The sequence below is a fragment of the Ylistrum balloti genome, unplaced genomic scaffold, assembly GCF_031769215.1.
Source record: "Ylistrum balloti isolate Yb309-2 unplaced genomic scaffold, AGI_CSIRO_Ybal_v1 Utg369612, whole genome shotgun sequence".
In the NCBI taxonomy this organism is placed as follows: Eukaryota; Metazoa; Mollusca; class Bivalvia; order Pectinida; family Pectinidae; genus Ylistrum; species Ylistrum balloti.
The window spans coordinates 404,477-416,527 of record NW_026781887.1 but is presented as its reverse complement, the minus strand read 5'-3'; the positions used below and the strand labels follow the sequence as shown (position 1 = coordinate 416,527).

The 12,051-nt window shown below is 37.1% G+C and overlaps 1 protein-coding gene across 1 annotated transcript; it reads right to left on the bottom strand.

Annotated features, from left to right (window-relative positions):
* Positions 1–463: 463 nt before the first annotated feature.
* On the bottom strand, positions 464–2,545 carry LOC132547214 (uncharacterized). The gene has a single exon (XM_060210982.1). It carries the CDS (start codon positions 2,543–2,545, stop codon positions 464–466), a length of 2,082 nt encoding a protein of 693 aa, XP_060066965.1.
* Positions 2,546–12,051: the final 9,506 nt, after the last annotated feature.

The following is a 12,051-nucleotide window of genomic DNA, read 5'->3' as shown; positions in this document are numbered from 1 at the left end:
GCAAATTTACCTATCAAAGCATGTAAAGTGTCTGATTGTTAAAGCTGAAGTCATCTGCGGTGATACAAATACTTATAGTTGGATAACTGGGTGAAAAATCAAATGTATCCTTCTTATCTAACTTGGAGTCCTCTCAACGCATATGAAAAAAGCAGTCAAGAAAGAGTACCTCACTTTGCTAGGTAATCCGGTAGTGGTGGGTGTGTGAAGGTGTGTGGGTAGAAGAGAATGTGTGGGTGTGTGAGGATGGGTGTGTGTGTCATGGTTAGTGTTTGCGCGTGTGTATGCTGGTTGAGGGAGGGTGTGTGTGAGGATGTGTGAGGGTGGATGTTTGATGGTGAGTGTGTGTGTGGTGATGTGCGTGATGGTGTTATTAGGGTGTGTATTCGTGTGCCAGCACAATGATAGGTGATGAAGTATTGCACTTGTTTCCTTTAAACAACAACGGAATTCACACGATTATCTAGCGTGATTTGCTGATGCTATTTAACGTCTTGACCCATGCCTCAGCGAATTGAACATCTAGCTTTTCTAAATAGTTTCTCGTATACAATTTTTCATACATTTGCACAATGTTTGGTCTACTGTTTGCTTTCTCCGACGAAAGAAAACTCACTAATTGTTTACTTTTCTGGTACAAAGATAATTCAGCGTTGAAATCTCTTAAAACATTATGAACGTTTCTGTCCTGAATCACGTAAGGTGGAGAAAATGCTAAGCGAATGTCTTTTCTGTGAAGAAAATACTGTGCTATGTATCCCCTCCAAATGTCACTGACACGCCCATTTATACTGATTGGTAGTGCTAAATAAGGAAATGCAGGGCCTAACCACAATGTTGCCTGTGAATTGACTGGGGCAAATGAATTTCCTGGTAAAACAAACGGCCGATGGGATTTTCTTGTTGCCTGAAAATTGAAAGGAGCGTCGCGCGTCATCCTATAAACAGCATCTATGTCCGGTTGATCATTTGCTAACGATTGTATTATTCCGAGGTTAACGGCATCAGTTGAGTTACATAGTTTAGGTATTGTTGTTTTGTTCTTTATGTCCTGTAGTGGGAAACCTCTAGGCCAGGTGTAGGTTTCTGCCACTCCGAAATAAGGATATGGGTTAACAAGTGTGTCCTGTTCACCTTTGCAAATTGTGACGTAAGGAAAATGAACATCTGTTTTAAAATCGTCTAAATCAACCGTTCCATCATTATCATCATCAAAATCCCAGATAAACTTCGCCTTGTGATGGATGGCATACATATACCCGATATTCTTTCGCCCGAAGTGGTTAAATGGTATGATATCCGATAATAAAGGGTATAGGAAGCTTTGTTCTTCCACCGAAAGATATTTGACCCTTTTTGCAGCCGACTCAAGTTTTGTAACATATGTACTCTCTGGTGGCGTGCTTGTGTCGGCCACTATCACTAAACACCAGTCTGACAGTGATGTCATGTTTTTCACAGCTTTTGAAGGAGGGGAAATGGTAAAGACAACAGCCCATTTACTACACGATGGCATCTTGTCCAAGGTTGCTAAAGATCTGTATCGCTTAAATGACGGATGCGGCAAAAGTTTCCTTACAACATCCCCCGAAAACAGCGACCCGGTCACGGCACCAATAAATTTACCATGTGGCAAAATTGTCACTTGGTGTTTGTTGTATTCATGAAGTTTTTTCATGATTTCCACCGAGGATTTATGATTGAGAACAAATTTAGAACAGAAATCCGGCTTGATGTATTTCAGTATCTGTGCTTCCTTACCACGGCCCCTATGAAGGATTCTATCGTTATCACGTCGATAATCTATATCATTATATATAGATAGCCAAGACCCTAAAGACGTACCGCCATAGTTAGTATCAATTAAATCTATTTTGGGGTCGCATTTGGGTCCTGTGCAATATTTACGCTTTGCAATTCTTTTTATCAAATTTTGTCCTAAAACAACGAACATTTCATCTATACGTGTTCTTGTATCTACTTTGTTGCCAGAACCATGTGACCATCCATAATACAATGTTGATGATTTGAGAGCATCTAGTCTAGTAAAAATTTGCGGAACACATAAAAATGTGTCATCATCTACTTTGGCTCCGAGTACAGCATCTGGAAAGTTTTCATATATGTACTTAAACCACAAAAACAGTTTCTCTCCGAATTTCACCCCTCTTCCTTCACTTGTTGCATTCAGAAAAACAATATCGTTGTACTTTTTGTTTTCCAGTATGGTATCATTTGTTGGTCGATCGATAAGAAACTTGTAGGTTATTCTAAAGGGGAGCTCTGAATCTAATTGTTGTATAGTAGATATCCATGTTGACCGTTGTCCATCTCTGTACTTAGTATTCATATGTGGTGTTAACATTCCAAGTACAAACTCAGGCTTGTTGTTCCCAGTTGATATAATTTTAGGATTTGCATACTTAGTAACGTCACGAATTTTCACGTTAAATTCCTGGTAGTAGCCAATTAAGCAAGTAAGAAGGACCAGTACAAGAAGTATCATACGCCTAAATCCTCCTGTCGGGATCAGACTCCGTCGCATGTCGTGGCAGTTCATCATCATGATAATTATATATCCCGGTGGTTTTCACGGAACTGGAAAGGAAAAAATATCTATTTTTATTCTAATTATGTAAATTGCATGAAATATTGCCCTCTATCTCGCATAATAATTTTACAATTGGAATAATCATTACGAAATTCATTATTGTTTTGTAAAGTTAAAATAAATCTCAAATCTTACAACTACATTAATGTACTTAAAGCGACTGTAATGTTAAAAAACTCTACGAGAAAAAGATATAAAACGTTCTATTTTCCAATAGACTTTCTGTTTATTACTAAAATTAAAAGTCACTGCAACCATTTTTATTGATATCTAAAAAATATAGAATGTAAACCTTGCGGTCCTGATCTAATTCATACCTGGTGTTACTGTGAGAATAACGACCGTGGTGATAAGCATAACCTTCATAATAAACACATAGACACATGTTAAATGGTAAACAATACATATTAATGTGCACAGACAGAGTATCAATTCCTGTGCATTCCTGCACAATGAGTTTTTTTCTTTTCCGATTGTAATTACCCCCTTTGGGGCCCACTAGTTTAGCGCCAGCGATTGACATAGGTAATTCACGACAAAGTCAAAACAAAACGGATTACTATGATTGATTGTTAAAAATTATATATTATAACAATATATAATCATTTACTGCAAACAAGAATTAGCAGAAAGGCGCAAACACGAGTGTCATACATAAGACATGTGCGTTTGTTTACCTCGTAATCCATTTTTTCTTTGCAGCGGATGTAAATGCTTCGTCACGTGACAAGCCATGTGACTCATTCGGCTTTCTTCGTAATAAACCGAGCGTGAGCAATAGTCAAGATAAACAATGTTCCGACGCCGAAAATATGTACAAAAACAACAAATATGACGTTATATGCGCGTGTAACGCTTTATTATGGATATCTTTATTATTCATAAGCCGAATTCTCCATTTTCCGATGTTGTAATCTAAGGTAATAGCCGCTTTAACTCATTCAAATATTCTCTAAGCTGTTAGATAGAAACACTGGTTATGGATGAGGGGTGGCAATGGGAACCGTTCTGCAGCTGTTCATTTTTGAGCATAATGTTTTGCAGATAGATATTTAAAGGTAAGCTGCAAAATGCTAACTGTCCCCCCAAATGAAGGGGATGATGGAATAACATCTACGACGGTTCCTTTTATCAATTCTGGTTATTGTATAACAGTTCTGGATACTGAGCATGTTTACAATGGATCGTATAAACATTATGATAATCTAATCCTCTATGAAATAAGCATTTTCATTTGCCAGTTCATTCACGTAAACCCATCTAATTCATGTTTGATTGAATTCTCTCCCAGAGTGCATTGCGGTACCCCAATAACACCTCTGTAAACAGCTCACGCCATTTGAGATTCTTTGTGTCAAACAATAAAGTAATTCATTATTTTTCTGTATTATTATTGGTATTATTATTTTGAGGCTTAGCGTTTGTTTTTGTGGAAATTGACTTCATCTGTTCGTTTAGTTATAAACGTGATGGATTATATCGCGGAAGATTAAATTTTAGTAGACATTCACAAACCGTCTTGTTTACAGTTTTCAGCTTCCTAGATACATGTTCATAAATTGATATCAGTGATAACTGATGTGTATTTGATTACGATATCAGCACATAACATCTCAAAAAGGCAAGTGGTACTTTGTTACGCTGATCGCTGACATCCGTTGGTGTTGTCAGGGACGCCTTATAGTTTGCATGACGTCGAACTTTGACTCTGACCGCGAGGTCAAGTATTGGTCGTCCGTAAGCCGTTTACAGAGGTGTATTGTGAGAGTTAAGGAAAGACAACTCTTGTAGAAAGTTGGCTTGATTGGCAAAATTGACGAATGTAAGAAATAACCAAAGAAAAATATCCATTATTATTGTCAAAAATATCGCAGTCTATTATTGAGTTATAAGGATGGTTGTAAATAAGTTCATGCTATTGAACCATAAAACAAAACCGGAGTGTTCTCTGAATAAAATAAAATGTTTCTGTTGTTTGTATTATGTTTCAATAACACACAAAAATAAAGTTAATTCTTTGTTACTATTGCAATATAAACAAAACATGTTAGGCTTAAAAACGACGAAATATGAAAACACAGTTCTGGTGATTACCTGTTTCGATCTGTCCCAATGGCTGTTTATATACACCAAGATTATTTCGATTTTTCTTCTAGTTATTTGCATGACATTCGACCGCCAGAAATCGGACCTTAGAATAGTAAATACAAGTAGGAAGAGGACGTGTATATATACACGTAAAGAGTTAGTATATCGATCGCGAGATACGTGAGAGGTGAAGGACAGGGGAGAGTTCCTTTAGTATGTATAAAATACTTTTATAACGTAAGTTTTTTATGTTGAATTTGAAAATATTGATTTTAAGATATAAATTTGGTTATATACACATATATTTTAAAAAATTGGATTACAATTTCATAACGCTGTTGTCGATGGGATGTATATCAATTGATTTATTGAAAACGATACGAAACAACCTGCACGTTACAATTCCCGTCGGTACCAACGGGTCCATATCACATAAAAGATACTCCTGGCATAGCAGGGAACAATGGTCATACATCTGTCATAGCAGGGAACAAAGATCATACATCTGACATGACAAGGAACAAAGATCATACATCTGTCATAGCAGGGAACAAAGGTCATACGTCTGTCATAGCAGGCAACAAAGATCATACGTCTGTCATAGCAGGGAACAATGGTCATACGTCTGTCATAGCAGAGAACAAAGATCATACATCTGTCATGACAGGGAACAAAGGTCATACATCTGTCATAGCAGGGAACAATGATCATACATCTGTCATAGCGGGGAACAAAGGTCATACATCTGTCATGACAGGGAACAAACATCATACATCTGTCATGACAGGGAACAAAGAACATACATCTGTCATGACAGGGAACAAAGATCATACATCTAACAAAGGTCATACATCTGTCATGACAGGGAACAAAGATCATACATCTGTCATAGCAGGGAACAAAGATCATACATCTGTCATAGCAGGGAACAAAGATCATACATCTGTCATAGCAGGGAACAAAGATCATACATCTGTCATAGCAGGGAACAAAGGTCATACATCTGTCATGACAGGGAATAAACATCAAACATCTGTCGTAGCAGGGAACACATATCATACATCTGTCATAGCAAGGAACAAAGGTCATACATCTGTCATAGCAGGGAACAAAGATCATACATCTGTCATAGCAAGGAACAAAGATCATACATCTGTCATAGCAGGGAACAAAGATCATACATCTGTCATGACAGGGAACAAAGATCATACATTTGACATGACAGGGAACAAAGATCTTACATATGACATGACAGGGAACAAATATTATACTTCTGTCGTGGCAGGGAACTACTACATTGATAATGTAAATTACAGTTTTTACTTAACTGATAATGTAAATTACAGTTTAATTTCACTGATAATGTAAATTACAGTTTAGTTTCACTGATAATGTAAATTACAGTTTAATTTCACTGATAATATAATTACAGTTTAATTTCACTGATAATGTAAATTACAGTTTAATTTCACTGATAATGTAAATTACAATAATGTAAATTACAGTTTTTACAACTGATAATGTAAATTACAGTTTAATTTCACTGATAATGTAAATTACAGTTTAATTTCACTGATAATGTAAATTACAATTTAGTTTCACTGATAATGTAAATTACAGTTTAATTTCACTGATAATGTAAATTACAGTTCAGTTTCACTGATAATGTAAATTACCAGTTTAATTTCACTGATAATGTAAATTACAGTTTAATTTCACTGATAATGTAATTCCAGTTTAATTTCACTGATAATGTAAATTACAGTTTAATTTCACTGATAATGTAAATTACAGTTTGATTTCACTGATAATGTAAATTACAGTTTAATTTCACTGATAATGTAATTACAGTTTAATTTCACGGGAAATGTAAATTACTGTTTAATTTCACTGATAATGTAAATTACAGTTTAATTTTACTGATAATGTAATTACACTTTAATTTCACTGATAATGTAAATTACAGTTTAATTTCACTGATAATGTAAATTACAGTTTAGTTTCACTGATAATGTAAATTACAGTTTAATTTCACTGATAATGTAATTACAGTTTAATTTCACTGATAATGTAAATTACAGTTTAATTTCACTGATAATGTAAATTACAGTTTGATTTCACTGATATTGTAATTACAGTTTAATTTCACTGATAATGTACTAAATTTTAAACAAAACGATTATTTTGACAACTTAAATGTGAAATAATAGCAATATCATGAAAAATTCTCCAAATGTATGCCTCTGGCATAAAATAAATAGTTGTGTCATCTTATAGATTTTCCAAGGCCTATCGCTGTACAGGTGTACATGTATCGATGAGTCATTAAGACGGACTGCTTTTGATATATACTAAACGGTTATATTGTTTTCTGATCAAAGTACATTTGATATCTTCGAAATAAAGGATTCCATATGTAAATAAGGAAATGAATGATAAAATATAAACGACATTTCCACATAGCGGCAAAGCTATAATCATAACATAGTTCTCAGTATGTGAATATCAACAATCACTGGAGTTTATTTTAATGTCTCGGTTATTATTTTTTCTTCGTTTGTTTATCTATAATTTTATCTCTCTATACATTCCGTGTACAATGTATATACTATGTTGACGTTGATACTTACATGTATAGACATTATCAAAACAAAGACATTCATTCTGTTCTTGTCCTGTTCTGCCTGCTATTTCCGATGCCCAACCGATATCGCTGCCTGTTCAAACAGATATAGCCATGGATGAGAAGTCTTCGCGTCCTCCGGAAAGCCCGGCTTAGCTCTCTCAACACTCTCCAAGTGCTTCCGATTCTCTACTGGCCGCCGTGATTCGAAATCCTGATCCTCCCAATAAAGTAAGGGTCATGGTTCATGATATGAAAGCTCCACCCACCGTTTCTCCTTTAAATCAAGGTCAAAAGGTTATGCGTACATCACATGTACCTATTCAAAACCAACATGAAGTCGCCGCTCGCACAGCTACTTCTAGTGGATTTGTGGCGGTCACGCGGAGGAAAACCACCCGTCTTTTCCTAAGTGGTATGTCTTCCGATAAGTGTTCTGCTGATGACATCAGATCTTATCTGGAATCTCGGCATGTCCCTTTTGTTCGTCTGCTTAAGAGCAAACGGAAATATTCTGTGTCGGCTCGCGTCAACATAATCACTTCAGATTTCGCGAAGACAAAGTCCGCAAGCTTTTGGCCAAAAGGCATTCGCTGTCGCAAATGGCTGTCTAATCATCAGTTCCACGATCACCTGGAAAATGCACAAACTGTCTCTGATGAATATGAATAGTCCTGTGTTCGTGCTCTTTGTCTGTGCCTTTCTGTTCCGACCTCGATGAACATTCGCCTAATGTCACGGAATGCTACTGGCATTATGTCGGCGGCTTCCCATCTATACGATACCTTAAATAATGAACACATAGACATCTGCGGTATTTCTGAGCACTGGCTCTTCGAGGAAAAGACATCTATTTCAAAGTATTCATAAAGATAATGAAACATTAGCTATATCTGATTTTTCCTTACACCCAATTGTTTACGGATTACATTGCAAGACTTGATGACCTTTGCACGTCATTTTCGCTGGAGGGCTCCGTGGTTTTAATGGGTGACTTTAATGGCCGTATCAGTGGACCTCGTATTCCTAACTATCAAAACCCACGTGGTCGAGTGCTCCAAGGGTTCTTGGACAGACATCAGGTGGTTGCGTTGACAACGACTGATCTATGCGTTGGTACGCTTCACTCGTATGTGCATTCTGAGAATGGTTCTTCATCCCTGATAGACCATGTCACTATCAATTCCTCGAAACTTGACCTTGTAAAGACCTGTGCAATTTTGGACAATGACTTCCTTGATGTCTCTAATCACAGGCCCTTGTTATGCGAGCTCTTTATTCCTCTTTCTGTTCGCGAGGATGCACCATGTGCCTCTCTGCAACGGCTCTCATATAAATGGATTCCGGCAGGAAATTCTAAGAATATTGATGTTTATCGGGACAGCCTTGATCGATGTATAGCAAGCTATTCCTTGTTGAAAGTGCAAGGACTGTGTACTAAGGATGCTGTTGATGACTACTCTAACAAGATTGTGCAATGCATTCAAACAACTTCAGAGAGGGTGTTGCCGAAAAAGAAATTCCATAAATTTCTAAGACCATATTGGAATGATCAACTGAAGGATCTCCTTCGCACCATGTGGCGACTCCGCCAGGAATGGGCCTCTCAAGGCCGCCCTAGGAACCCAAACGACATATCCTTTTGTCAGTACAAAAATGCTTAACGATTATTTAGGAAAGAACACCGCCAAATTTCTGAGGACCATATTGTAGATCTTAATGATGAAATCGAAAAGTGCTCGGACGTTAATCAAAAGTCCTTTTGGTCTTTGGTTAAAAGGCGCTAATGGTACGGATATGAACTTTAGTGGAACCGCCGTCAGAGATCCAGGTCTCCTAGCCTTTCGTTGGGGTGAATATTTTAGTCCGAATCTGCGAGCTTTGATACTCCCTTTGAAAAAAGAGTTAATAACTCAGTGTCCAATATTTTGTCCCATCATGAAATAAACGATAATGTTTGTGAAGAATTCTCCAAATTTGAGATAAAAGCTGTCTGTAAAGGCTTACCATGTGGTAAGGCAGCTGGTTACGACCATATTGTGTACGAGCACCTACTTTATGCTCCTGATACTATGTACGATTGTTTACATGTTCTTTTGAATGCTTTTGTAAGGCTACAATATATCCCTTCTCTCCTCACTAAAGGTCTTATCTCTACAATGTATAAAGGTCATAACAAACCAAAAAACGATCCAAATAGTTACCGTGCTATCTCTTTACTGCCAGTTATTTTGAAAAACTGTTACTTTTTAGGCTTTAAGCTCAGGATTTATTTGTACCTAATCCGTTACAAAACGGGTTTAAAAGAAATGTTAGTAGCACAATGACGTCATTTTTAGTTCATGAATCAGTCTCTTATGCTTGCGACCGTAACAACAAACTTTTTACTTGTTTTCTTGACGCTGCCAAGGCATTTGACTGTGTTTGGCATAACGGCCTATTTTACAAACTTCACAATTTAGGTCTCAAGTCAAAGTACCTTCACGTGATTGTTTCGATATATTCCAATATGTATAGTGCAGTTTTATACCAAGGTTTAATCTCTAACTGGTTCAAGATATGCCAAGTTACGCGTCAAGGGAGCATTATTTCACCCTGGCTCTATACAGTTTTCATTAATGGTTTACTTGATGAATTATATGCTTCAAAATATACTCTAGCTTTGTATGGTGTAAATGTTACATGTCCAACTCAAGCAGACGATATAACGCTGCTGTCTCTTTGTAAACGTGGCTTAGACAATCTTATGGACATCTGCTATAACTATAGATGTAAGTGGAGATTTTTCTATAATGCTTAGAAATCAACAGTTATTGTATTTAATGAAAGTAAAAGTGTGTTTTCAAAGGCTAATCGTAATTGGAATCTCGGTTGCGAAGCCGTGGTTGAATCTACAAATTGTAAACATGTTGGTATTTTTATTAACAAGTTCAAACCAGGCAGTCCAGATGTCGATGCAGTTGTGCAAAAGCTACGTGGACAGTGCTTTGCCCTGCTTCATTGTAATTTGTTTGGCACCGGCATTAATCCCTTGACAGGTGCCAAGTTGTATAAATCAGTCTTTTTGGCTGTGAACTTTGGCTTTCCCTATCAGAAACTGAATGGAATCGCATTGAATCAGTTCATCAATTATGTGCAAAGCTGATTCAAGGTTTTCCTCGCCGGACTAGATCCGATATTGCCCTAAGTATGCTTGGGTTTACATCTATTCGCCTTTGTATTGAGCTATCAAAGCTCCGTTTTTTCTCTACTTTATGCGATATAGATACTCGTTTAGCAGTTAAAAGGTTGTTCTTACAGAGACTTTTTCGTGTATATTTCGCCTTCCGTGGCAAGAAAATTGACATTATTCTAGATATGTGGAATCTATTTCACAGGTATGATTTACAAGATTTTTTGTACCAATTTTTGCAAACTGGTGTCTTTCCGCCTAAAAGCCAATGAAAACACCTAACAAAGAACATTCTGATCAGCACGTACTCCTTTGGTTGGAGTAACGTCTAAATAACAGTGGTGATTTTTGCAGATTTAAACATTTGCAGCGGGATGTTAGTCCCTCTCCTCTATGGTACCTTGCGAAATGTTCTCCATATCTCTACCAGACTTATAAAAATGTAGCAAAGCTTTGGTGAGTTCCTCCAATTTGCGAACTATCTTGTGCTCAGTGCAAACTACTAGTCGACGATGTAGTTGTCCACTGTATTTTAGACTGCAGTAGTTCCACAGTATTAAATCTACGTGACATTTTTTTCAAAGAGGTTCAGATTGCCACTATTCTTGGAAGTCCACCAGCTGTCATAGCAGACTTATTTCTGGACGCTGACTCTCTTCTTGCATAATTCGCAAAAGACTGTTGTATTTTTGCCGAAAAAGCCTCTTTACTTACATTTAACTAGCCGTTAGTCAGCATTAATTTTATATCCTTGTAATTAAAGAAATGAATGAATGAATGAGGGGGGAGAGGAAGTGTACGGACGTGATTACGTACAAGTCACGTCTAATTGCTTTGTTGCCCGTTTGCTGTCTTGTTTTTAATTGTCTCTGTCAACATCCATGTTTCTATAACTAATTTGAATAACCAGTTCCGTGTCAATAACAATCGGACGAAGTGATCCTTGGGTGATGGCCGTAATGACAATGGTTTCACTGTGCAATGTTATACAGAACATCTTCTCATTTGAAATTTATTTCATATCTCACTTTAATAGTAAATTGCACAGACATTTATACATATACTATTAGTCAGCGTTCGACACTAACGGTGTCCCGGGATCCCGAGGACACCAAAAAATTATCAGGGACTCCAGAATTGATATGCCAGGTGTCCCGTGGGGAGACCTTATTTCTGACTTGGAGAACGTAAATGATTCACAGTGATTTCAAACCTGAGAAAACGTAAACATAAATCGTTCTTGTTAGTAACCCGCTTCGATAAATCGCATCGATTCGGTAACTATATCGAAACTATTTTCAAGCGAAGAGAGCCGACGTACATCCGAATGACACGGTGTTACGATAAATTACTCCGATCCGAATGATCCGGGATACGCTGTAACCGTAAAATGTCACATGTTTTTCGGATTTTTCACAGATCATAAATATGTGGCGCTTTCTTGAAGGAGTAGGCGAACCACCTTCAAAAAAGACTAAAACCAAAGAGGAGCGGTTAGATCAGCAGCGGATCTATGAAAAGGAACGGAGAAAACGTAATTTCCAGGAGTCCTGGAAA